This window comes from Sitodiplosis mosellana, unplaced genomic scaffold (assembly GCF_009176505.1).
Source record: "Sitodiplosis mosellana isolate CC-2019 unplaced genomic scaffold, AAFC_SMos_1.0 Smas_scaffold_6166, whole genome shotgun sequence".
Taxonomy (NCBI): Eukaryota; Metazoa; Arthropoda; class Insecta; order Diptera; family Cecidomyiidae; genus Sitodiplosis; species Sitodiplosis mosellana.
In genome coordinates this window covers 1,399,318-1,423,930 of record NW_022601407.1, presented here as the reverse complement: position 1 = coordinate 1,423,930, position 24,613 = coordinate 1,399,318, and the positions used below count along the sequence as shown (strand labels likewise).

The 24,613-nt window shown below is 36.0% G+C and overlaps 5 protein-coding genes and 1 long non-coding RNA gene across 17 annotated transcripts; 5 read left to right on the top strand and 1 right to left on the bottom strand.

Moving 5' to 3' along the window:
* Positions 1–128: 128 nt before the first annotated feature.
* On the top strand, positions 129–1,490 carry LOC129575101 (uncharacterized). The gene has a single exon (XM_055458029.1). It carries the CDS (start codon positions 129–131, stop codon positions 1,488–1,490), a length of 1,362 nt encoding a protein of 453 aa, XP_055314004.1.
* Positions 1,491–1,788: 298 nt separating this feature from the next.
* LOC129575091 (stAR-related lipid transfer protein 7, mitochondrial-like) lies at positions 1,789–5,060 on the top strand. 2 transcript variants are annotated; one of them, XM_055458015.1, is made up of 8 exons: positions 1,789–1,915; positions 2,661–3,054; positions 3,324–3,699; positions 3,764–3,930; positions 4,000–4,257; positions 4,376–4,489; positions 4,556–4,775; positions 4,856–5,060. In XM_055458015.1, the coding sequence occupies exons 2-8, from the start codon at positions 2,836–2,838 to the stop codon at positions 4,975–4,977; spliced, it is 1,476 nt and encodes a 491-aa protein (XP_055313990.1). In that variant the 5' UTR covers positions 1,789–1,915; positions 2,661–2,835; the 3' UTR covers positions 4,978–5,060. The 2 variants fall into 2 exon arrangements, with proteins under 2 accessions (XP_055313990.1, XP_055313991.1); XM_055458016.1 differs by having other exon boundaries at positions 1,870–2,239.
* Positions 5,061–6,519: 1,459 nt separating this feature from the next.
* LOC129575089 (tyrosine-protein kinase Shark) lies at positions 6,520–18,543 on the bottom strand. Of its 7 annotated transcripts, none has more exons than XM_055458008.1 (11): positions 17,722–18,543; positions 17,426–17,476; positions 11,404–11,500; positions 11,205–11,281; positions 10,712–11,131; positions 9,795–10,038; positions 9,614–9,732; positions 9,392–9,505; positions 7,908–9,302; positions 7,720–7,846; positions 6,520–7,637 (listed from the first exon to the last, which is right to left on the bottom strand). In XM_055458008.1, the coding sequence occupies exons 2-11, from the start codon at positions 17,453–17,455 to the stop codon at positions 7,141–7,143; spliced, it is 3,120 nt and encodes a 1,039-aa protein (XP_055313983.1). In that variant the 5' UTR covers positions 17,456–17,476; positions 17,722–18,543; the 3' UTR covers positions 6,520–7,140. The 7 variants fall into 7 exon arrangements, with proteins under 7 accessions (XP_055313983.1, XP_055313986.1, XP_055313987.1 ...); XM_055458011.1 differs by lacking the exons at positions 17,426–17,476; positions 17,722–18,543 and adding exons at positions 12,269–12,635; positions 12,711–13,267; XM_055458012.1 differs by lacking the exons at positions 17,426–17,476; positions 17,722–18,543 and adding exons at positions 12,269–12,635; positions 13,152–13,221.
* On the top strand, positions 13,077–15,858 carry LOC129575095 (uncharacterized). Of its 2 annotated transcripts, XR_008688750.1 has the most exons (3): positions 13,077–13,195; positions 13,261–13,568; positions 15,297–15,858. It is a non-coding gene; the product is annotated as an uncharacterized LOC129575095 (long non-coding RNA). The 2 variants fall into 2 exon arrangements; XR_008688749.1 differs by lacking the exon at positions 15,297–15,858 and having other exon boundaries at positions 13,261–13,569.
* Positions 18,544–18,572: 29 nt separating the features above from the next.
* On the top strand, positions 18,573–23,355 carry LOC129575093 (leucine-rich repeat-containing protein 1). Of its 3 annotated transcripts, none has more exons than XM_055458018.1 (6): positions 18,573–18,880; positions 19,511–19,974; positions 20,063–20,239; positions 20,327–20,474; positions 20,565–20,852; positions 20,949–23,355. In XM_055458018.1, the coding sequence occupies exons 2-6, from the start codon at positions 19,638–19,640 to the stop codon at positions 21,067–21,069; spliced, it is 1,071 nt and encodes a 356-aa protein (XP_055313993.1). In that variant the 5' UTR covers positions 18,573–18,880; positions 19,511–19,637; the 3' UTR covers positions 21,070–23,355. The 3 variants fall into 3 exon arrangements, with proteins under 3 accessions (XP_055313993.1, XP_055313995.1, XP_055313994.1); XM_055458020.1 differs by having other exon boundaries at positions 19,590–19,974; positions 20,949–21,192; XM_055458019.1 differs by having other exon boundaries at positions 19,576–19,974; positions 20,949–21,192.
* Positions 21,975–23,355, top strand: LOC129575094 (larval/pupal cuticle protein H1C-like). 2 transcript variants are annotated; one of them, XM_055458022.1, is made up of 3 exons: positions 21,975–22,266; positions 22,573–22,647; positions 22,724–23,355. In XM_055458022.1, exons 1-3 carry the CDS (start codon positions 22,101–22,103, stop codon positions 23,167–23,169), a joined length of 687 nt encoding a protein of 228 aa, XP_055313997.1. In that variant the 5' UTR covers positions 21,975–22,100; the 3' UTR covers positions 23,170–23,355. The 2 variants fall into 2 exon arrangements, with proteins under 2 accessions (XP_055313997.1, XP_055313996.1); XM_055458021.1 differs by having other exon boundaries at positions 22,570–22,647.
* Positions 23,356–24,613: the final 1,258 nt, after the last annotated feature.

Here is a 24,613-nt window from a genome sequence, read left to right as displayed (position 1 = left end):
TTTGTCGATCATACTAACACAGCTTTGTCCATTTGGTGAATGTTTATTGTTTTCATCATCGTCTTCTTCTTCTTGTTGTTGTTTTATTTAGTTTGTGGCTAGTTCAGCTCAGTGCAGTGAGCGTCAAAATGGCATACGTTTTCGACAACGATGTAAATATTTTGAAAACAATACGAAATCATCAAGTGCCCGAAAGTCTATGTAAATTATACTTGAATGATGATATGTCGGATGTTTTCTTCACATTTCCAAATACCGGTGATGATGAGACGATCCAACGTTTAACGGCACATCGTTTGGTTTTGGCCGCAGCGAGTCCAGTATTTCATCAAATGTTCTACGGTGATCTGCCAGAAGGTGAAGACGTTATTATATCGGATTGTTCATTTGATGCATTCACCGAATTCCTACAATATTTCTATTTGAATGAAGTGACACTGACCAGTGACAATGTATTCGAAGTCATTCAAATGGCACACAAATATGATTTGGAGGATTGTGTTAGGATTTGCATCGATTTTTTGACCGAGTACATGAGCTTTGAAACGGTTTACCTAACACTTCACATTGCAGCATTGTACGAAATTACGGAGCTGATCAACATTTGTGAACGAATGATATGTGATGACGCCAAATCGGCCTTTGCAGCTGAAGCATTTCCCTATTGCAGCTACATGGTGCTCAAGAGAATTCTTTCGATGCCAGGCATTGATTGTAGTGAAGCGGATTTACTGGATGCGGCCATGCTTTGGGCAAAACAAGCCTGCTTCACTGAATCAGATGAAACCCCGACCATTGAACGGTGCAAAGCAAAACTTGGCGACTGTTTCAATTTAATTCGGTTCGACACGATGACATCGGCTGAGTTTTCCACTTGTTTGTTTCGATATCCAGGCATGTTTAAAACACAGGATCTTGAGCATCGAATCATTTCCATAACAACAAATGGAATTTTAAACAATTCAACGCTACGCACAAAACACCATTTCAATGATGAGGGTTTCATTGTTTGTTCGCGAGTTGCAGCGCGTCGCAGTTTCATACACGTTCTCAATGTGAAGCAAGTGGTAAGATTTTCGGTGAGTTCAAATATTATTCTGCATGGAATTCAAATCGCAAAACCAACACATGTACCAGACTTTCCATATAGAAATCGTGTTCCGAGGATGGGCCATTTGTTACGCGTTGGCCGAGAAAATATGATTCAGAATTCGCGCGCACAAGCCCTTGAAATTGATTTGAACCAAGAGAATCGAATTATGTTTCGACAACCGATTCCCATCGATGCTGGCCAAATCTATAAGATTATACTTAAATTCAATTGGCCAAATCTTGTGCATTTTTCAGCGATTGAACTCAAAGAAGATCCCATCAATATTGGACGTTCCATTCAATTCACCTTCAAACAGGACGAGAAGTGTGATTACGACAATGTAACAAGAGGTCTGATCACAGATCTATGGTTCAAAACTCCGACGTCAACAACATAAAAATGGCCAACACAGGGAATACTATTGATTTTAATTGTATTTTTATTCATTGAAAATCAAATAAAATAAAAACCAATAAAAAAATGAACTAAGCATATTTGTCTTTCGTCCGAAGTCATTGGACGCATCCATTTCGACATAGTTGTTGCCAATATTCTTTGTATTTACGAAAAACCGACATGAACCTCAGTCATAACAAATCGTGCCTTCTCTGTCTACAGCATAGACGGCATTTCGAAATAATGCGATTTTGACAGTTGAACCAAACACAGCACCGAATCGTTGGATTTTTTTTTACGACTTTATGGTGGCTGTCATGTGCGCGCGCGATGTATGTTACATTGACAGATGTCATGCGGCATAGAACTTCTCCCAAGCAGAAAAAAAATATTACAAAAGAGTTCCTTTTTATAGAATCAACTTAGGTAAAATAGATGAAAATTAATTTTGCGTTCGTACAGTTGTCAATATTTCTACTGATTCGCTGAAATGTTCATTTGCTTAAACTTCATATCAATTCCCAACGATATCAGATCGGCTTTTGTTAAATACAGCATCACCGCAGATGCTATATATTATATTCATCTATGTATATGACTGATGAATATTTTTCTCACTTTATTTTGGATCAAGTTATTTAGTGGAAAATTATGTGAATTCAAGAAAAAAAATGAAAACCATTTTCCGTTGTCAAAATGTACAATCTAATCGTATATCGATAGTAAGCAATTTCGTGGCATATTTTATTGGTATGACCTTTCTTGAGTGTCCTTAACTTACCGCAAAGAACGTGCACATCAAATTCACATAACTGTTTCTATTATTGTTATCATTGTTGTCAAATTCAATGGTTCGCTAATAATCAAATGGTAACATACAATTGAAATCTCGACAGTGCGAAATCAGATTCTGTCTCACTTTCGTTCGTGTTGAATCGTTGATATTGTGTGCGTTTGTTGCTTTATTATCAAAAATCAAAAACAGCGGCTGAACCAAAAAAAAAATAAATAAAATAAAACGAATAAAAATAGATATCGTTAATTTTGGTATCATTTCGATTCGTTCAATTTTGAAATCATAGCGGCGCATACTGTCTTCATGCGACGATTTAAATAAAATCAAAAGTAAATCGGGAAAAGTAATCGCCTGTGCTTAATTTTCCGTTTACAGTGCAACAGCAACAACAGAATAATTCATTCACAAGTGATAAGAGCACAGTTGAGCGAAGCAACAGAAAATTAGAAACCGTGACCAAAGAAATGCATAATTCATAGTAGAGCTTGGACGGTGTACAGTGTTGATTGTGTTTAATTGGGAAGAATACGTCGAGAAGATCGAGAACCCAATGTTGCCATTACAGCAATTTATTCGAATCAAAAATATTGATCAATATTTCACCAAGACCATCAAAAATCGTTCGTGCCGAATTTTAAGGTTATGGACCGATCATTGCGAATATATAGTTGCTCAGAGATTTCGTCGCGGTCAACAAATGATCTGTTTGTATCGGCGCATTTGGGATGAGCAGACATTGCGTGGAATCGTTCAGCAGCTTCGAAAACAGGTACACAAATTTTAACGAATACATCACAGCCAACTGCTTCTTTTATTTTACGTAACGCCTAACATAATTGATGACTTACTTGCGGCTATAGCCTCTTTGATTATGTAAAATGTCACACACGAAATGCCACGGAAAAAAAATAAATGGCACGAAAACAATTGCCGTATAGCACACACGCTTAATGATTTTGATTTGATATTTCCTGTGTGCATTTATTTTTTTATTCACAACGAAATTCATCGTGTATTCGTTTGTATGGGTATTTGTAGCTCGAGCGTCATGCCAAAGGACTTATGCTTAGCGGCGTTGGGCTAGCGTCGGCATTTGATTGGGATTCGGAGCGAATAAACTATGAGTCGGTTCGCAAAAATTTCGATGAATTGGAACTGGTTGAACGATTGCGACTCGAAACAATACACTGTGATACGTGCGGTCATCGTTTGATCATCGACTGCCGAATGGATGGGATTATTTATTGTACATGCAATGCAAGCAATACAACTGCATCAAAATCAGCTAAACTGGCTACAAAATCATTTGGCAAACCACCGGAAACTTATGAAAAACAATGGTTTCCGTACATGGAACGGCAAAATATGATCATTTGGAGACGTGAAGAGCAACCAGGTCTCTTCGCCTATAAAGGTGAACAACAATTGTTTGTCCTACTACTAAGAATATGCTAATGTTCGGTGCTTTGTACTTTCAGTTTATGCCAGCTACGACGATATTTCGGCCGAGGATTTTCTTCATATTCAAACAGATACGGAATATCGAAAGGAATGGGACAAATCTGCCATTACATTAGATGTCATCGACACCGATCCGGTACATCGACACAAGAGTCATATCATTCATTGGGAAATGCAATGGCCGGTTAGTATATTGAATCAAGTCCATCACATAACGATTGTTAAAATACGTATTTTTTTCTCCATTTCGCAGAAATTGTTTGCAAATCGAGATTATGTGTTCAATCGACGGTTTTTCGTTGACCGCAATCGAAAATTAATAATAATCGTTAACAAGAGTATAGTGCATCCCTTTAGTCCAAAAAAGCCAAATATTCAGCGTGTCAATAACTACTGGAGCTGTATGGTGATTCGTTCGACATCGAACTCACTGAAAACTCCTGGCATTGAATACGTACTCACCTATTTTGAAAATCCAGGCGTTGTTCTACCACAATCAGTTACATCGTGGGTATGTAGCGCAGGATTTCCATTCAACTCCATTTGGCCAGAGTGATTTTTCCAAATTAAATTGAAATAGTTGACGTCTATATTGTTTCGTTTACCTCTCGTTTTCTAAATCAATAAAGGTGGCGCAAAAACAGCTTCCTGAATTCTTACACAAATTATATACTGCTACACTCGACTATGCTCGCGAAAAACGGCAGCAAAAAGAGCAACAACAACAACACAATCAAAAATTGGTTCGTACGATTTTATTTGTGCAATTCATCACTTCAACCATAATTTATTTTCATTGTTCAATGCAGTGCAAAAGTGTGGACTACTTCTTTCGAGATCCTGGCTACGAGTATCCGCCCGATCCAGAAATATGCTTTTCAAAATATAAACGAGATGGTAATGATGATGATGTCGAAAACGGAGACGATGACGACGACGATTTCGACGATATTAAAAGTGATAATAAAAATAGTAACAAGATAAATGGTCAAAATGTGGAAAAGGGGGCAAAATATAACATGAGCACCGGTGAGTTTGTATTTTTATTTGTCAAATCTCTATTCTAAGATCAAACTAATTGCATTTTTTCCCAATTTTTTAAAAAATAGAAATCGAAACAAAAACTCGTTCGGAGAGTCAAGCATGCGCTACAGATGATGTTACTGAAGATTTGGGTGTCAAATCGATATCATGGTGGAGATACTTGATACCATTTCATTACTTTGTTTGAATTGAATTTAAATTGTGTATAATTAAGCATTGGAAATTGATTGTATTAAATACAAATAGTAGTAGACATTTTTAACAACGCAATTCAATTGTCTTTTGGAATTTTTCGAGACACATTTTTTTCTTTCAAACCTGAATGGGGTCTTAATTTAATATTCGTGTGAATAATTGCATTTTGCTCATTGACTCATAAAAAATAATATCAAATCTCAAAATTGATCGTGCCATTTAAATGCATAAAATGCATTAACAATCCAATGAAACTAACATTTAGAAAGCAATCTCAAATGAAAAAACTTGCATTTACTTTTGATAATTTTTCTTGGAATTATTCTATTGGTCTGTCTTGTCCATATGTTCCAATTTGATTATCACATTTGAATGAATGAAATTTGGCGAACTTTCATTGATTGAATTATCAATAAAAAAAATTGAATTTCACTTTGTAAACAACTAGATTAGGCTACAGTCTAAAGTAAAATCGGTCATGACTCTTCAGCCTGACAATTCCTTATATGTAGATTCAGTGCAATACAGGTGCACGGTCAAAAACTGAGGGGGGTAAAAAATGACACGTGAAATTTCATAAGAAAATTTTCGATATCCCACCCACATTTTTAGGAAATCGAATTTTCAAAATACATTCTATCGCTTGATGACCGTGGGGTCGAGAATTACTTGGGGCTGTCTGTTAGCCAAGCACTGGTTCGGACATAGGAATATGCAAGATAAATATGCAAAACATAGACGCGTGCAGACGACCGTGCGACGAACGTATCAACGGTCGCCCGTGTATTGCAAAACGCACGCTTGAGTGTGCGTATTGTGTATGAATACAGTACATAGCGAACAATGATGGCACTGTTGATACGTTCGTCATACGGTCGTCCGTACGTGCATATTTATACAGTATAAAATATCTAGGTAAACATATTTCTATCTCAGAACTAGTGCTTTTTTCGGAATTCAAAATGTCAATATCAAATCATTTCTGACATCATTATGTTATTTTATTCAATCGATTTATCCCACATTTCTCTCTTTTTCCGATATTGCATACAGACATGTCTGTGATGCATCACTTTTCTGTGATGACCACAAAACAACAAATTTTTGTAAGCAATTCAACTAACACAATAAATTCAAAAAAATGTTGCAATTTAATGCAAAAATATGTTCTAAGACTGATTTTCGTAAATCATTTTTTTTTAGGTTTTTCTAAAATATTTACCCGGGGGTAAATCTGAAAAATTTCTTCTAGGAGGGGGGTAAAACCGTAGAACGCCCAGCGCGCACGTCTGAATAAAAAAAGACGATTTGATTGAAATTTTAACAAAAACGTTAACAATTAACTCGCTTTAAGAATGTTCATTACTCTGAAAATCCAAAACTTAAAGAAAAAAAACTAATTATGGATCCATAATTCTAGAAATAATGAAGCAGGCAGTATTCACCTAATATTGGGCCCAACATAAGAAAGAAAACCAACAATATTGCCTACATGGAAAAACCTCATTTTTTAACAACAAATAAAATATAATCATTTCATATTATTGCTGTGTTTATTATTTAAAACCTTGCCATCGTCTACATTCTTACAATTATATATTGTACCACATAAACTAATACAAAACAAATACTTAAAATAACATATTTTTGAACAATTTTTTTTAAATTTTAAATGAACGGCGGAAAAAGAACGGATATTCACAATAGAAGTAAATAGTAATGTGTTCATGTCTCTTCTGCTATGAAACATTTCTACATAAAGAGATTCAAAAATAATACCCGCCCTTCATTTTACTGCATGCAAAAATTCCAACAACTTTTCATTGAAGAGAAACAAAAATAAATAAAAAATAAATATCTTGTTGGAATCATGATTTCTTATTGTGTAAAAACAATATGTGTGTAAAAAAAAATGCTATTTTTCCTTTACAATAATAACGTTTGCATCGTTACGTAATTTTAAACTTCTACTCGGTATCGCCATTTAGTAACCAATATTTCAAGATATTTTGCGGTAATTTTGATAATATTTTCTGTACATGGCACATCTTTCTATGTGGCACGATGTTTTTTTCATTTTTTGTGTATTTTGAATGAAAATCTACCAAAAACTACCGCCGCTATATATGTTATGCAGAATCAAAGCAAAATATACTTAGTAAATGTTTTGTGTTTTAATGAGTTCAATCAGATTTTGATAGTCTGGATCGTTGGCGAAGAATTCAGTGAGAAAACGGAATGTTGGCCGATCTTTTGGGCTGTAATTCCAGCAGCTGGACATAATTTCATACACATTATTCGGGCATTGCTCTGGTTTTGTTAGACGGCCGCCTTTTTCAACCATTTTGATGACTTCAACGCCCTTCATTTCACCGTACGGCACTTCGCCAAATGAAAACATTTCCCATAGGGTTATCCCAAATGACCAAACATCACTGGCATGTGAGAATGTACCGTAGTTACATGATTCAGGTGCGTACCACTTAAGTGGCCATTTTCCACCTCCACTTGTTTGGTAGTAATTATTGCCAGCCCCTAGAGCACGCGACAGCCCAAAATCAGAAATTTTTGCCTGATGAACCGATGATAATAGAATGTTTCGAGCTGCTAGATCCCGATGCACGAAATGTTGTTGTTCCAAGTAATTCATTCCTGCGATTTGAAATGCACAACAAAACATGTTGATTAACTTCAAGAACGTTTAAGAACGCTAGCTCAATTTCAAGGTACTTACCACATGCAATTTGTGATGCCCAGATTTTCAGTTCCGAGCCCGATTTGATATTATCGCTGTTTGTTTTCAAATAGTCCAATAAGGATCCCAAGGATACTAATTCCTGGATAATCATCAATGGAGGTCCCTGAAGAAATGAGATGACAAATAAGAGAATGAAATCTGCTCCAGTAAAAAATTGGACATACCTTCGAAATTCCAATCATTTTAACTATACAATGATGGGACAGCTTTACCATAACGCTGGCTTCGCGCAAAAACTCAATACGATTTTCTTTGCAGTGCTCGTCGAGTAGAGTTTTTATGGCAATCGGAATATTTTGTGATTCTCCATTCTGAGTTTCATATTTCATGTGTCCCTTGTAGACGCTTCCGAATTCGCCCTGGCCAAGCGCACTATCCAATTCAATGCTTGGCCTTGGTATATAGTAATTTGGACTGCCGTTTCCCATATTCCCATTTGAATAGGATTGGCTCTGTAGTGCCAACATCAAGTCGAGATCATTACTGAGACTCGACTCGACCGATAGAACACGGTCGGCACGTGTCAGGGTATTTGTAAATGCGTTGTTGTTCACTAAACTATTATTTACCGCATTGTTATTTGATGTATCGGCTACGCTATTTGATGATGGAAAAAATGGGACTTGCTTGAATGCAACATAATTGATAGGCACGACTTTTGTTGGTGCTTCAACAAAATAAATTTCTTCTATGGAATTGTCTTTGTCGTAAGTGTCATCATCTACCGCCGACATCTGTTTATCACTTTGTGTAAATTTTTGCATGTAATCGACATCCGGATGGCTATCCTTTCTGTTGGGATTTAATCGTATTGATAGTGGCAGAGTGGACGTTGACGACAGTATGCTGAGATTTTGGTTATCATCAACTCCAGAAACGGGTATATTGTTTGGAATATTATACACGGAATCATTCAAATCGACATTGACGTCCGACTTGAAGCTTAAACTGCTAAATGTTCTAGAAATCGGATCGTTAGCCAGGAGGTTCGATGCACTGTCCATGTTATCATTGGTTGACTTTGACTTGTACTTGTTACTCTTTTTCGGTAGTTTCAAGCTTAGGAAATTTGGTGAAAATGTTTTCTTGGGAGATTTCTTCGGTTTGGTTCCTATTGGTGATGTTGCATCAATGAGCGGTGGTAGTGAATTCATCGATATCGCTGGACTGGATAGACCAACTTGGTTCATCAAATCATCGGACGGAAGTGAGAGATTGCGTTCTTTCATTTGTGGTGGCGTTTTTGCCGATGCATCAGCATCTTTTGAGAGTTTTCGTTCGCGGCTTATTAGAGTGGCGTTCGACGCTTCACCCGATGATGACTGGCCACTACTGGTTGAGGCTCTTGAAATGACCGACTTCAGCAGTTGATGACAACTCGATTTAACTTTAAGCATTGGATCTTGTATTGATGTTGGAGGAAGTGGTGGTTTTGGTTTCGGTGCCACTGGAAATCGCAATTTGGTTGGTAATCCATCGGCAAATTTCATATAGTGTTGAACCAAATGTTCTAATGATAACATATACGGTCCTTCGTCGATGAAATAATAATGATTCGGCTGTTTTGAGAATGGAATTTTTTAACATATTTTTTTCTTATAAAATTTTCAATCAAGTCTTTGTTTCAATTAGCTTTGGGTGGACTTACAGAATTACTTTGTTGTATGACATAATTCCTGAAGTCATTATCTTCACTGAGTAAACCCAAAATATATGCATGTTCTCGTTGTGAAAATCGTATTAAAAACGCCCCTGTTGCATCCTAATAGAAGATATTTTAGTTTTAGTATACAAAAAATATTATCCAGCCCATCAAATGGAATCATGTCAAGTCAAAAGCAACGGTTATGATTAAAAACTGAAATATTACCTGATTCTCACGATTTTCTCGAACAAATACACGCAAAACTCTAGCAGCCTCATCTCGACTCAATGTACCATGTTGCCATTGAGATGCATTTGTTGTGGGAGAAGGTGGCACGAAATTTTCTGGATAAAAGTGACAAAATTTAATAAAGTGATAATTTTTTTCGATGAATGAAGAATAGTACCCAAGAACTCAGCAGTTTCAGGATAACCGCCTCTTCTGGCAAGTTGAGCTGGTGTTTCAAATCGTATAGTGCGTGGTAGATGTGGAACGCCTTGTTCTAGCAACAATTTTACTACATCTAAATTGCCTGCACCGGCCGCTTCATGCAGTGGCACTCGTCCGGTATCATTATTGCGGGCATCAATGAACGCTTGAGCATCAACGAGCTTGCGAACCAATGACAATGGTTGCGTTCGGCATGCATACTGTTATAAAAGGAATGAATATTTGAACCGCCGAGAATATTCGTTGAACGTATCGAAACACTAGGGGCTAGCCACGGATTTTTTATTGACAAAATCTGTTTTTATCGCCCAATTTTAATGACATCCGTAAAAAATTGAAAAAATCTGTATATATTGAATTTTATCGTTTAATATCGACTATAAACGTTTAATGTGCTGACGTCATTACCGATTCAAAAATGCTGGAAGTGGGTTTTGGTGGATCCTCAGGATCGTTTAGTACTGCTCCCGGTTCTGGAAGTGGATCCTCAGGATGGGACAGGGCATTGTCAAACCCAGTCTGGTCCATCCTGAAGATCCACCAAAACCCACTTCCAGAATCGGGAGCAGTTCTGAACGATCCTGTGGATGCACCAAAACCTGCTTCTAGAACAGTATGCATTCGTTAAAGCGAAACAATTACTGAAAAAATCGGGCAAAATCGACCAAAATGTGATCATATCGGAATTTATTTGTTTAAATGATAAAAAATGTTAAAGTTGGTCATTATTGGTTATTTTCAAAACCGTGGTTAGCCCCTAGTCAAAACATGTCCAACGAATATTCTAAACGGTTCATTTCTTCGAACCCCGAATTAATTCTCAGTCGTGATTCTTTCAGATAAAATATTGTGCTTATTGATTTCGTCACTTACATGTAACGGTGTATAACCCTCTTCGTCACGACAATTTACATTTGCGCCGCAGCTGATGAGATTGTCTAGGATGCTTTCGGCATTATCTGTAAGAAGACATGCCAGGTGCATAACAGTTCGACCCTCTGTGTCTTTGGCATCCAAAGTTCTTTGATTGCTGGATTGTAACATTGCCTCTACAACCTTAATGTCTCCCTTTTTGGTAGCCCGATGCAATAGCGTTTCACGTCCATGTCGTCGCGACTCAGGTGGGGGCAGTGATCCATCTGAGGCAATCGCCACTAACTGTGTTACTAGTCCATCCCAAGATTCTCGATACTGTTCGATCAACTCGTCGAGGCCATGAACTGGAGTTTGATCATCGATGGAAAAGAATGCATCTTCTCCGTGACGCCGAATTTGATAATGAAATACTTCATTCTGTAGAAATTACACGAGAATTGATCATAAGCTAAGTGCATGTCATTATTGTTATTTCATTAATTTATCTCACATTGTTTAATACAGAAAGAACATAGTCTCCGGGCGATGTGTTACTGTCACGAACTAAAAATACGCCGTTTATTCCCGCTGCAAATTGAAGGAAATCGAATCAAAAGAAGAACCCACGATAAAGATCATCAATTTTATGTTTATAAAGTGTTTTGATTTTTAGTTATCGGTAGAGATACGCATTGATTGTAAGCGCTTACATTCTTTCAAACGATCTTCAGCCTGTTCACGTGTCAAACCTCTATGGTACCAACAATGATTTTCATCTCGGTTCATCCTGATAATGTAGGACTTTGTCTGTAATGGGCAAAAGTTGGAAATTATGTTAAAATGTACTCGAGTTTGAAGTCGATTCGGTTTTACTCAAACAAAATAAAAACTAGCAAAGTACACTGATTGAATCGATTCTTGTCGTGGATTCGGTTAGGATAATAGCTCTCGCTCGCACCATCACGTCAACGTTGATGCAGTGATAATTCACTGCCAATCATTACCAGTAATGTTCGTTGTGGTGGCAATGTGATAACAAGAAAAAGACAGAAAACATGACTAAGAGAAATGAATCAAAACAATCACCGCCACCGCCACCGCCGTATATATGCACTTATTTAACCATTAACCATTTGTCACGCAAATATTCATATGGTTTTGTTTGAGAGAGCGATATTCGTTTATTTATTCATTCATTTGGTATATTACTGCGGAGACAGTGAAAGATAGGGAGCGTACACATCAAAACTCAACTGAATTGAAAATATGATGACATCAAGTGACAGAATATTACTCATGTTCGAATATGAATTGAATCGTTTTATTTATTGAAGTTATGAGTCGTTTATTTGGAATAAACTATCAATTACGAATTAATTTGTGTATCTAAATGGTTTTCGTTCGTGCACCAATAGCAAACGCTCCAGACAAAAAAAAAACATTTTTTAGTCATTAATGAATAATGCCAATATTCGGAAGAAAATTGATGAATCGATTCAATTTTTGTTTGTTTGGTTTATTCAAAATTCTCAACACAAGAATTTCACTGTTCAAAAATACGAAAAAGTCGCTTACTTTTGAAAAATACACCCAATTTCCCAGTTTCTGTATTTCTGTTGGTTTACTTTCGATCCCATGAACATAAATGCGTATATCTTTTTTGTCACAGTTTGTTTTGCATCCAATGTACTGGTCACACTGTCGTCAATCTTAATGCCAATTCTCTCAATATAAATTGTCTTCACTCAACCATGTATAGCATTTGTTTTGTTTATTTTCAGCTGTTACTGTTTACTGAGTGCTTTACTCTGCTCAATTTAGACACAAATTATTTGATATCGCAAATATGCACATTCAGTGTTATGATTTCGCTCGGTGAATTGGCCATACAACTGAAATGTTTGTGCAGCTTCCTCACTTAATGTTCTTTTTGTGCCGAACTCTTGAGAGAGAGTGAGAGAGAGAGAGAGTGAGTAAGAAAATTAAGTCTGAACGAAACATGGAATTCGATACAGACAATTGTCATCAATTTTCGTTCTTTGTTTATCACGAGCGTTGTTAATGCAATTGCATTGCGAATGGTTTCACTGGAATTCTATTTTTAAACTGCTGTTTATTTTGACAATTTAAAACAATTTCTCCTGTATAGTGGTTTTCTGTTTGAATCAAACACAATTAAATTGTTTTCTGTCTCCTAATTTTCTAATTAAACTGTTGTCAATCATTTCGATAATATCAAATTTTCAAGAAATAAATGATTTCACGATATCACTACTCAAAACAGACACAGATCTAGTTGAATTCAAGTTTCATTGTTTTGAGGCAAATAAATAACATCGATCATTTTATTTTTCTATAATAATTTCAACACGATGCGATAACGCACAAACACACAACAAAATAACAATTGGATAAGGAAATGATTCAATGACGAATAAATATTAACAAAATGCTGTACACAGTTTTTGTTAATCAAAATCTCAATTGATAGATTGATGAAAGGTAAATTCTTTCAACAAATAAATGAATGACTGTAGACTGAATCGAATGATATTTTTTTTTGACAGGTTTTGACAACTCTGTGAACTTAATACGATTTGGTTGAATGTGTTTGCATGCGTGCGTGTGTATTGGTTAGAGTAAATCATGGTACAAATAAAGCAGATCGCACGCACACATTCAATGTGCTGAACATAAGCCACATTTTCGATAAACGGAACAAAAGATCGCTTGTTATGACTGCGTGTTGGCTGGTAAATACATATACAGATGATCGAGTCACTTTATCGTTGCTATACTCATTCACACAGACTGTGATAATTGATGGAAATACATGCAACGATTTGAAATAGCATACTACATGCCACATACTTAGGTAAGTATTCGATGAAAATTGTTTACACAGAAACATTTTGCGTACATTTGTGAACGTGTATTAAAGATGAGTGAGGTTTTCTTATACGAAATATGGGCGTTTTTTTCTATTGAAGTTCACAATCACTGATTAAACCGATCTTTATTTCCAAGACTAGATACACTCTTCAGCGAAATGTTCACATGCCAAACTTGGATTGTTCTCGAGAAATCTATCGCTTGTAAATCAGTGATGAACACATGTTTACAGTGACCCGTTTTTTTTTTTAATTGACAAAGTCTGTTAATGCGATGACTAATTTTCGATTCAAAGAAATTTGATGATTTCAACGCATATGTGGTCGTTCAATCTCCGTTTTTTATGAATTGCGCTTTGAAATGGTATTCGTAATACGTTGGATAAACTGTGTCTTCGCTCCGGGGGATCTTATCAACTGACACTACTATCACTATCAAGTATAATTTATGCACTACAAGTTGCAATGCTGTTTCTTATATGCGCTATCAAAATGCAGTTTACTCTGATTAAGGGACAATTTAAAGTTAAATTTTTTACAGTTAAGACGGTCGTGTGCAGGAAAAAACTAAATTCTATTCATTTTTTTTCGTTTCAAGAGAAGGGAATCCATTTTATTGAACTCATACCATTTACAATCCTTATGCGGTAGCAATCAAGCTACAGTTTTATACGATTTTCCGTTTTGAAGTCGTTTAATTCTATCCGTTATTTGGAACGGAAACGGTAATTCTTCGCTCAGTATATGGCGACCAGTCTACCTTTCAGCGGAAATGATTGCATGCACATTGCACAATCACGACTGAGCTCCAAAGCCATATTATACTTGTGGCAGTTCGAGTTTTAGTTTTTTTCTACATATGTATCGGTTTCTACGGGAGTTGAATCATAAACACATTTTGTGTTTTTTTCTGCCTAAGCCAAGAAAACTGAATCTTATGGACATATTTTTTTCAGAAGAATTGAAAGATTGTTTTTAGAATTCCGAACTATAGTTTATGGCACTATATTCATATGCAATGCAATGGATGATTATAATCAAAGAACACTGGCAGAAATGGCAACGTCACTTTCCGCAACAACAATAATAATATACGCATACACAGTGGTAGTGCCACAATCAATAGAAAATTTGCCAGCGTTCTTTACAATCTGTGCATTTTTTTTAAAAAACAAAACACAGCATTCCTAAAATTTTCAGAATATTCATGGTTTGTGGTTTTAAGTGAAATCTGAGAAATTTGAGAAATTTGAGACAATCTGAAAAATACATGAAAATGCAAGGCAATCAATCGAAATTGTTACTTTTAAAAATGAAATTCAACAAAAACTACCTTCTGACAAGATAACCCAGATAGTAGTACCAGATTTAGATTAAAAAAATGTATTCTGTTCTAGAATCTGTTGAGATCGTATCTACCTAGAGAATCTAGAAGAAAATCTGTATCTGTATCTTTGACTGCACACTGCTGGAAATCAATACCCTAGCCCGTTATGAACAGCCCGTGATAGATTTTGAAGACAGAATTTTATCGGTTTATAACTATTTTCTGGCCATTTTAACATCGACGTTTCATAAGTTTTAATGCTCGTTTGAATGAGTTGGCCAAAATTGTCAAAGAACCGTCGACCAAATTTCGGGATGTGGCCGTTTGAATTTTTTTTACCATAGTTTAGAAAAAAACCATCGATACTTGTTTTCTTTCTTTTCAGGATAAAAAATATGATTTTCCTCATAAATTTCAATGGATTAGACTCGACGTCTAAAGGAAAGTATATTTCTCGATTTATATTTCTGAAAAAGGATGTATGTTTGTGTTTGGTGATTCAGTTTGCTTTAAAGGAATTCGCGGAATCGATGAGAAGATAACAGTTTGGTGTCTGCAGCAAAATTATGACAATTTATTCGAAGACCCCACAATTGTTCTGTCTTATCAGTTTTGGAAAAACGCAAAAATACGACGAAAACTTACATTTTTTTTAACATTTCAAGTTGCAATGAAACTTAACAAGCTCAGATTCAATAACTAGCTTCACTGATCAGTTTGAACAAAACACAGTGAATAAATCGTAATCCGATAGCAATACATTGCTTCTTATGGAGGCTGAATGGATGGATCTTTGTAAGGGCGCCTCTAGTGAAAATATCTTAGAATGATGGAATATTTCGAACTTTAATACGCTTTTCTCCTAATTTATCCAAACTCACCTCTTAAGTGGTATATTAAAACCAATAAATATTTACACATCGAAATATCTCGAAAACGGCTGGGAAAATCGGCAATATTTGTGTTTACTTTTAGAAACGTTGACTGTCAAAGTAGAGAATGTTCTGTTAATATAAACCAAAATACCAACATTGCGGGCCAAAATGCTGTCATGGCGGATATCTTTCTCATTAAACTACACATGAAAATATCTCGAAAACGGCTGGGAAAATCGGCAAAATGGACCGTGGTGTCACTCCCTAGAGGGAGTGTAGACACCCGGCTGGTTTGATGGCCCAAAGTTCAAATCCGGTGGATTTGAGCTCATTCATGGCCCATGAATCATGGGTTCTCGGGATTTGGCCTGATCTCAGCACTTGCCCTGTAGTGAAATTCCATACAAAACATGAGTGTGACTTGTAAAGATGCTCACAGGAAAGGAAAAGCTGGGAATCAGACCAAATCCTGAGAGCCCATGGATCAGCCCGAATCCACTGGATTTGAGCTTTGGGCCATCAAACCAGCCGAGTGTCTACACTCCCTGCAGGGAGTGACACCACGGTTCATTTTGCCGATTTTCCCAGCCGTTTTCGAGATATTTTCATGTGTAGTTTAATGAGAAAGATATCCGCCATGACAGCATTTTGGCCCGCCATGTTGGTATTTTGGTTTATATTAACAGAACATTCTCTACTTTGACAGTCAACGTTTCTAAAAGTAAACACAAATATTATCTGTCATAATCACATTCACCACTTCTAATGTGCTTCTGACAGCGCCATCCATCCGAAGCGTTTGAAACATTAAAGGCTTTTGCTGATTTTTTCTGCCGCATTTTCATTCGAGCTATCACCTTATGGAATAAATCAACGAATAAAGATAGAAATATATCTCTGGAAATACATCGTACACTTTGTTTTTAGTATTATGTTGTTTTTTCGGGTTGAACGAATGACATATTTAAAAGAGAAACAGATAAACTTTGGTGCTATCAACAATTTCTTTCTCCGAAATTGTTCGAAAAAATGCGTTTCAAGTAAGAGATGTAAGTGAGTTTGAAATAATTTTGAATCGAATCTTCCGATTTTGGTGGAATTTAAAATTGTTAATATTGTATGATGAATCGCTTTTTCAATAGCAAAGAGACTCATTAGCAAATTTGTTTGTGACAATAAATAACGTATTTGTTTTCAACACTTATCGCAATCGTATGTTCCAAAACAATTCATAATGCGTCGACATTAATAAGTTTTAAGGTCCATTTTCATGGATACGGATTCAAAGAGGGAATAGGTACAATGGAAAATACACGAAACATGTACCACACGTAACTCAGGAAATACAGCAAATGTGAATTTTCTTCAAATAATTCATTCTACTCGCTTGCTACACTTTGACTGTTGATTGAATTTAATCAGATAATTTTATTTCTTGAAACGCAGAAAATATAAGACACGTTTCTTACGCGACACCACTGCCACCACACTCGCTGATTCATTTTCAATGGGGAAGATTGGTCGAATTATTTCTGGTCACACCATATTATTTGAATCGAAAATGTAAAAATGGGATATAGTTTTCAAAACCAGTGATTATTGAACTATTTGCAAATTTCAAAAATATTCCATAACTTACCATCAAGAGAACGTATTGCGAAGAAAACATCTTAGATGTTTTATGAATTTTCTGTTTTGTCAATGAATGAAGAAAACAGTTGTGGACGTTTTATTATTATTATTGTTATTGGAAAAACAGTACGTTAGCAAAATTTTAATTGCAATTGAATGTGACAACCGAATCTAATTACGTATGAATTCGTATTGAGCAGCTGGTTGTTGTTCGACGGAACGATGTTCGTCCGTCAATGAATCATCGTTTTTCATATGCATGTAAGAGGGTTTATTTCATACGATAATATAGTAGTCACTTACTGTGAACAGCACATCACCAATGTAACAGGCAAATGAAGTCGGAAATGCCGAAAAGAAAGAAAGTAAAAAATGGGGAGATGTCGAACAATGAAACGCATTTCTTAATCAATTCAAAGAATTTTCCATAACTGTTTATTCGTTCATTTTTGTTGAGCAAAATTCGATGGAAATAGCTTAGTAACATTTGAACTCCATTCCCATTTGAATCACGTACAGCAATCGGTTAAAATATAATTTTAATGGTGAATTCAGTGTGTCATTTTTCTATAACCGTTAGGCTGGTTCTCCAGAAGTCGGTCTTCTTAAGGTTATACTGCAAAAATCAATCTTAACACAATCACTTAACATTCTCCCGACATGATTTATTTTCGCCGACTTAAATTTTGCAAGCGGATGTGATTTTTGGTAATACACTAATGAATCACGTATCAAACACTAATTTAAAGATTTTTCCAGCGAATCTGATATTCGACCAACACATCCAATAGCTGATACGTAACAATAAAACTCGAGTGTTTGAAACCGATATATCGGAAGCGAATGAATCAGCCGAATTGTTGAACTAACATTGCTTTGCTGACAATATCTGTTGTTGATTTTTTCTTTCTCCGTACTGATTTATTACGATTTTTATGAGTTGAATGAGTCATCCAATGTATACGGAGTCAGCTGGCTTGTCGTGAAATAACCGTTGCGTTGTGTGTTTAACGAAACCGTGTGATGTGTATTATAAAAAGGAGTTGGTCGATTACAGAATGGTTAGCGATGTGTTCGACAAATCATATCAATAGAGTGTGTCAGCACGAGCTAACGTTTGTGAATGAAAATTGCACGTTTAAAAAACTGCATTCAGAGCGGTATGGATTGTATGTATTTGTGCAGCAAATGCATAAATTTTCCGTGCCTTGTCGTATGACAAATGCATTGCGCATGTTTTTCATAGATGGATACATTCCGTTTATATAACATTTGTGAAAAGTATCGTCGAAATCCGAATACATCGATGCAGAGTTTCATTGTCGTCATATGACGTCATCGAATGGATTTTCATTCGTGTGTTTTTCAAATTGTTTGCAAGAAATGGTGGAATTTTCAGAACAAACAGCGTTATCACTTCGTCAATCATTTTATCGTTGAGGTGATGCTACTCTGCTCATAGGTAAATGTTTATTTTTTCGTGAACATTCATACCTAATTCATTCAGTTTATAATTGAAATATTGCCTGATTAGTATGCGCTTGACCTTAATAGAAAAAACAATTATGCTCTTAATAAATTCATCAAAATGCCATTATCAAATCATAAATTCATATGTGTGGAATTTAACCACAATGTCATCCAAAATATATAATTGATTGTTTGAATTCTGAAATGATATAGCACTGTTCCATATACCATCGAAAATTCCTTTGGGCTTACAATACCTGTTGATCCCATCTCATATGATTACTGCAACTTCATTTCGCAATTCTCACATCTAGAAAAGAAAATCACAAACCATTCCTGCTTTCATTTAACCGGACCAGAGCCCGAAACGCTTATTCAAAAATCAACATGAAATTTTCAGCTTCATAAACACACTTCAGTCTGACATTTGTTCTAATTTTAGTCAACTCTGTGCTAGTTTGTTTTCGTCTATGAAAGAAAAAAAGAGATGAATTTATTTTTACTACATACCAAAACACACATTTCACTGCATTGCCAAAATATGTTTTCGTACTTTTTTTTGTTTTCAAACATCTGACATCTCAGTAGTCACATGAAAATCTCACATATCAAATCAATTCAGTGTTTCAGTTGCTGATTGTGTTGTGAATTTGTTGTTGACAATTTTGATTTTGATTTGCGATGCAGACAAACGACGATAGCATTCATTGTGATCGAACGAGCATCAGACAAACATCCAACGATATTCAATGAATCCGCACATATTGCATTGGAGCTATCGGGATTTTCGTGAATTTCCCAACGAATTGCTTGACCACAGTGATACACTTGAAGAGATTTATCTAAAAGAGAATTTCATCCCAACCATTCCGAAATGGCTCTTTCATTCATTCGTACATTTGAAATTTATTCAACTGAGTGGCAATTTATTGCAGACAATTCCACGTGAAATTTGTGATTTGCGCAATTTAGAGCATTTGGATGTATCAAAAAACAAACTTATTGAACTGCCAGAACAGATCGGTCAACTGAACAAATTACAGTATTTAAATGCTAGTGAGAATGAAATTATCTCATTGTTCAAAGGTAAATTATGGCATCGATTTACAGGGGAAAAAATGAGCCGAACCATTAATTTGAATTTATTTAATCCGATTTCTTGCCATTCATTTAGGTATCGGTGCAATGAAGTCATTGGAAACGTTGAATTTGTCCAAGAATCGCTTAAGAGAATTACCGATTGATGTCGCATCTACTTCACTTGCTGAGCTGATTCTGAATGACAATGACCTTATAGAGATCCCGACGAAAATCATGTCAATGGAAAGTCTCAAGGTGCTGGAAGCTGAACGTGAGTTGTACATGAAGACTATCTCAAATTATATTTTTTTTTCTTTTTCGTTAGAAATCATTCGAATCAAAGAGTAAATACTTTCAGGTTGCTCATTAGAATACTTGCCAGGCATTGTAGGTGACCGTGTGACACATATTCGGATTTTTAACAATCCAAAGCTGACACACTATCCGACCGTTTATGAGAAATTCCTTCGATTGCACTATGATTATTGGTCGGAGAATGTTGTCAGGTAATTTGAGAACCGATTTTCATTTGATCACAGTTTAGTCTATTTCGTTGGTTCACAGTTTAAACGCAAGATTTTGTTTATATATTTCAGCGCTGATTTGTTAATGATTTTTCTACCGGACGAGAGCAAAAGAACGATTGTACCACGGCAAGTGGAACGGATCCGCTTGGACAACAGTCCCAATAGTTTAACCGAATACTGTTTACGAGGTTTATATGCAAATCGACCATATTATGAGATAGTTTGTGCAAATTTGGTCGAAAATGAACTGCCACGACGCATATTTCGCTGCGTGCAATATGGTCCAATTTGCCGATGCGGCAATGGTGAATGTGATAACATGTTATTCACCGAATGCCATTTTTCACTGATGAAAAAGTAAGTAAAGACCTTGTTCCGAGCACTTTCATTGCCATCCCCTTTGCTTGATTTTGATATTTTAATCGTTTTTTTTTTTTTTTTACTTTGATCCAGAAATCAGAGTCCATCGCATATTATTTTCAGCAATATGTTCTGTTCGAAAACCTGTCTCACCAAATGGCACGAAGTTTTTAAGGCAAAATACCATCCCATCGACTGGATTCATTTTGTTTAAGCAATGATTCGAAGCATTAACAATACACTTGAGATTTATGATGAAATACATTCACTTAGTTCTATTTTAATAGGTTGAAATTCTTGTTTTGCAAAAACTTAAGGATAAACACAAACACATAAAACGAGCATTGTATATTGTATCTTTGTTCAATTCGATATTCATCGCTTGCGCTGAGTACTACTTTAGTTTATTGGCCATTGCAATCTGATTTCGAAGAAAATAGAAGAAAAAGAGAACCAAGTCAAGCTCCTTCAACTTTTTCGAAATGACATTCAAATTTCTTTTTTCCTCAACCAGAAAAGTTTTCGCCGAATTTTGTTACATACATCAACTCTGCAAGAGCTCTCTACCAAAGTGTTCCATTAACAAAAATTAACTCGTTATATATAAATATATAAATTTATAAAATGATGATTATGTGAATTAAAGGTGCGATAACGAAAGCGATAGCAAGCGCAATAATGTAATGCGACTTTTACTATCGTAAATCGTTGTCAGGAAGGAATCGAATGTCGAAATAATGAAGCGAAACTGGTTTATTGATGGCTGGGCGCAGTGGAACAGACAGACCGGCAGCCGAAAGACGCACTCAACGTCTGGTTGTATAAGCACATATCGCATGTGTTCTTTTGATGTCAATATGCCGAAAGGTTAAATGGACTGAGCAAAAGAAGCTGGACCAACTTGCCGCAATTTAGATGCTATATGGCAAAAACGTATGTACGCTGCCGCTGCCGTCGTCTGTCCCATGGCTGTGCAGAATGTGGAGAATGTTTGTAAAGGGCATTGTTTTCCATGCAGATTTAATTTTTTTCTTGTCTCATGGCTTTATTTCTTTTCTTGTTGTTGTTTCGAATCATTCTTCTTTTAAAATATAGAGCACCAAATTTCCAATGGCACCAAATTTAGTATAAAACTGCTAGCTTAACCACCGCAATGGTATCAGTTGAATTCACTCAATCCAACGACAAACATCTCTCAACTTTTCTGCAGGGAACATTCAAGTTAATCGAGTAATTTTAGAAACAATGGCTTTTAAATTGATAACAGTATTGTGCGCCACATTGGCCTATGCAAATGCAGGTCTATTGGCACAAACCGCGTACTCAGCACCAGTCGCTCATTACTCATCAGCACCAGCCGTGAGCCATGTATACAGTTCAGTTGCACACCAGCCAGCTGTCCTTGCACACGGTAAGTCATTTGTCAATTATTTGAATTGATTTCGTTGCTCTTTGATCTGGTTGAATTTCGGACCAAATGCAATCAATTGGTAAGAACGCCGAATTTTTTTCGGTTAGAACTTACTGTCCAATTGAATCCAGAAAAAAAAGTTATTTTTTTATGGCGGAATCTATTTTTCATGTGTTTCACTCGTTTTAATAACTGCACCTGTGTTGTCCGCACCGGCTGTTGCCAAAATCGGTACAATCACTTGTAAATAGCCAGAGTGTTTTTCTGTCTATTAATGATGACGTTTTATTTGTCAATTAATAGCAGCTCCAGTTGTAGCCGCACCAGCCTATGCTCAATCGTATGCTGTTGCCCCAGCTGTCAAAACCTATGCAGCTGCACGTAAGTTTGACAACATTTTCTCGCAAAGCTATAAATACATAATATTTCTAATATTGACATGCTAATTTTCGTCTAGCTGTATTGCACGCACCAATTTCGAAGGTTGCCTACTCCCCAGCAAGTGAAGTAAGCCACGTTTACAGCTCAATCGCCGCTCCTCAGTACGCTTATAGTGCTCATGCCGCTCCTCAGTACGCTTATAGTGCTCATGCCGCTCCTCAGTACGCTTATGGTGCTCATGCCGCTCCACTTGCCATCCATAGCCCAGCCATCGGTTCCAGCCAACAAAATACATACAGATCTCTTGGTGGAACCATATCGACCCACTCGAAGGCTGTTAATAGTGCATTCTCAAGCGATATCAGATCGGATACTCGTATCTCAAATAATGTTTACATACCAGCTTTGGCCACCAAAACGATTGCCTACCAACAACCAGCCATCCTTGAGCAAAAACACATTCCAGCCACGGTTGTATCACACGTTGCTTTCGATGGCATCGGCGCTCACTATGCTTGGTAAATCAAAATCATCGATATGAACATTCTATTCGAACGAAATCGATATTCGTTGACAATGCATGTATGTGTGTGTGCTTAAAAAAATCAATTATAAATATTTATTATTTTGTTTGTTCGCCGCAATTATTTATGAATATTGTTGATGAATTGAAGAAATAAAAATTACCCATAATTTCACAAAAGAAAATATCAAAGGAAGAGTTTCATTTTTGATCGTAAGAGAGAGTTCAATTTCTTTTTAAAATCTCGACATTGAAAATCTATATGGTATTTCATGCGTGTCATAGTTTAGGTGGCAAACAAAATGCGAATTGCAGAGAAAATAGTTGGTAGCTAAGTAAAATTTTCTTCTTCTAACTATCAAAATTGTGGTGTATGGCACATATGAGGCTGTGAGAATGAAAATGGCAATACAGGAATAAACATTCTGAAGCGCATCAAGAAAAAAAAATTCGCAAAAGTGAATCATGAGTTCTGAATACGCAAAAGTGAACCATGCTGCCCATGTAAATTCATGTTTCACTTTTGCATATTCAGAACTCATGATTCATTTTTGCGAATTTTTTTTCTTGATGCGTTTCAGAATGTTTATTCTTGTATTGCCATTTTCATTCTCACAGCCTCATATATATGTTAAGTATGGTTCTATTCTCGCTTCTATGTCAATCTTCTCGGTGACTCATATGTTCGCGCATCTTCGAATCACAATTGATACTTACATTTACGTGGTCATAGACATCGGGTCAGTTGGATTTTTTAAATGAAAAATTCCAAGATCAATTACTTGTGATAAAAAGTTGGTTTCACGTGCTATTGAAACTTACTTAAAGCATAATCCAAAGCAATATTTTCAAAATTCTCGATTACACAGTGCAACAAAATTCGCTAAATGTTCTGCGTCTCTCCATACTTTATGATGCTTGATTTTTTTTCTAGGTCCAACCAAAAAAAAAACGTAATTTTTCGAGTTTTTCTTCAACGTTATGGGTTATAACTCCATAAATCCCAGACAAATCCATATTAGTGTAAAATCTTTTCGAAAGAAGATATTAACAAAATTGGTCGATTTTTGAACGAAAATCGAACATTTTGTACGGGAGGTACCCCTATTTTTGCATCCTAGGGGAATCACTCACTTTCCAAATGGTGTGAATCTTATGAATATTTCTGAATATTTTGCTCTTTGAAATTCAAGATGGCGACAGAACTGTCAAATAAGGATGCATTTGATTCACTCAGATTCACAACATTTGTCCGTATTCATCACGATTGATTTACAGTTTAATGTTGAATCTGTGTGAATCTTTTGGTTTTAAATGTATATATAAGTGTTTGTTTCCAGCATCTTTTTTTTCCATACATTTGCGAAAATTTGTTTCCATGTTTCCAGTAAAATGTTTCCTAGTGTGACCGCACCCTAAGAGTTTGTTTGAATTTGAAAAAAG

Excerpts from the sequence above, each read along its gene's own strand:
- LOC129575101 (XM_055458029.1), top strand. The coding sequence starts at position 129 with ATGGCATACGTTTTCGACAACGATGTAAATATTTTGAAAACAATACGA.
- LOC129575091 (XM_055458015.1), top strand. The coding sequence starts at position 2,836 with ATGTTGCCATTACAGCAATTTATTCGAATCAAAAATATTGATCAATAT. Across the intron at positions 3,055-3,323 it reads TTCAGCAGCTTCGAAAACAG|CTCGAGCGTCATGCCAAAGG; the intron begins GTACACAAATTT and ends GGGTATTTGTAG. Across the intron at positions 3,931-3,999 it reads ATTGGGAAATGCAATGGCCG|AAATTGTTTGCAAATCGAGA; the intron begins GTTAGTATATTG and ends TCCATTTCGCAG.
- LOC129575089 (XM_055458006.1), bottom strand. The coding sequence starts at position 11,654 with ATGGTGCGAGCGAGAGCTATTATCCTAACCGAATCCACGACAAGAATC. Across the intron at positions 11,501-11,594 it reads CAAGAATCGATTCAATCAGT|ACAAAGTCCTACATTATCAG; the intron begins GTACTTTGCTAG and ends TGCCCATTACAG. Across the intron at positions 9,303-9,391 it reads TCATACAACAAAGTAATTCT|CCGAATCATTATTATTTCAT; the intron begins GTAAGTCCACCC and ends TTCTCAAAACAG.
- LOC129575093 (XM_055458018.1), top strand. The coding sequence starts at position 19,638 with ATGAATCCGCACATATTGCATTGGAGCTATCGGGATTTTCGTGAATTT. Across the intron at positions 20,475-20,564 it reads TGGTCGGAGAATGTTGTCAG|CGCTGATTTGTTAATGATTT; the intron begins GTAATTTGAGAA and ends TATATATTTCAG. Across the intron at positions 20,853-20,948 it reads CATTTTTCACTGATGAAAAA|AAATCAGAGTCCATCGCATA; the intron begins GTAAGTAAAGAC and ends ACTTTGATCCAG.
- LOC129575094 (XM_055458021.1), top strand. The coding sequence starts at position 22,101 with ATGGCTTTTAAATTGATAACAGTATTGTGCGCCACATTGGCCTATGCA. Across the intron at positions 22,267-22,569 it reads GCCAGCTGTCCTTGCACACG|CAGCTCCAGTTGTAGCCGCA; the intron begins GTAAGTCATTTG and ends GTCAATTAATAG. Across the intron at positions 22,648-22,723 it reads CAAAACCTATGCAGCTGCAC|CTGTATTGCACGCACCAATT; the intron begins GTAAGTTTGACA and ends ATTTTCGTCTAG.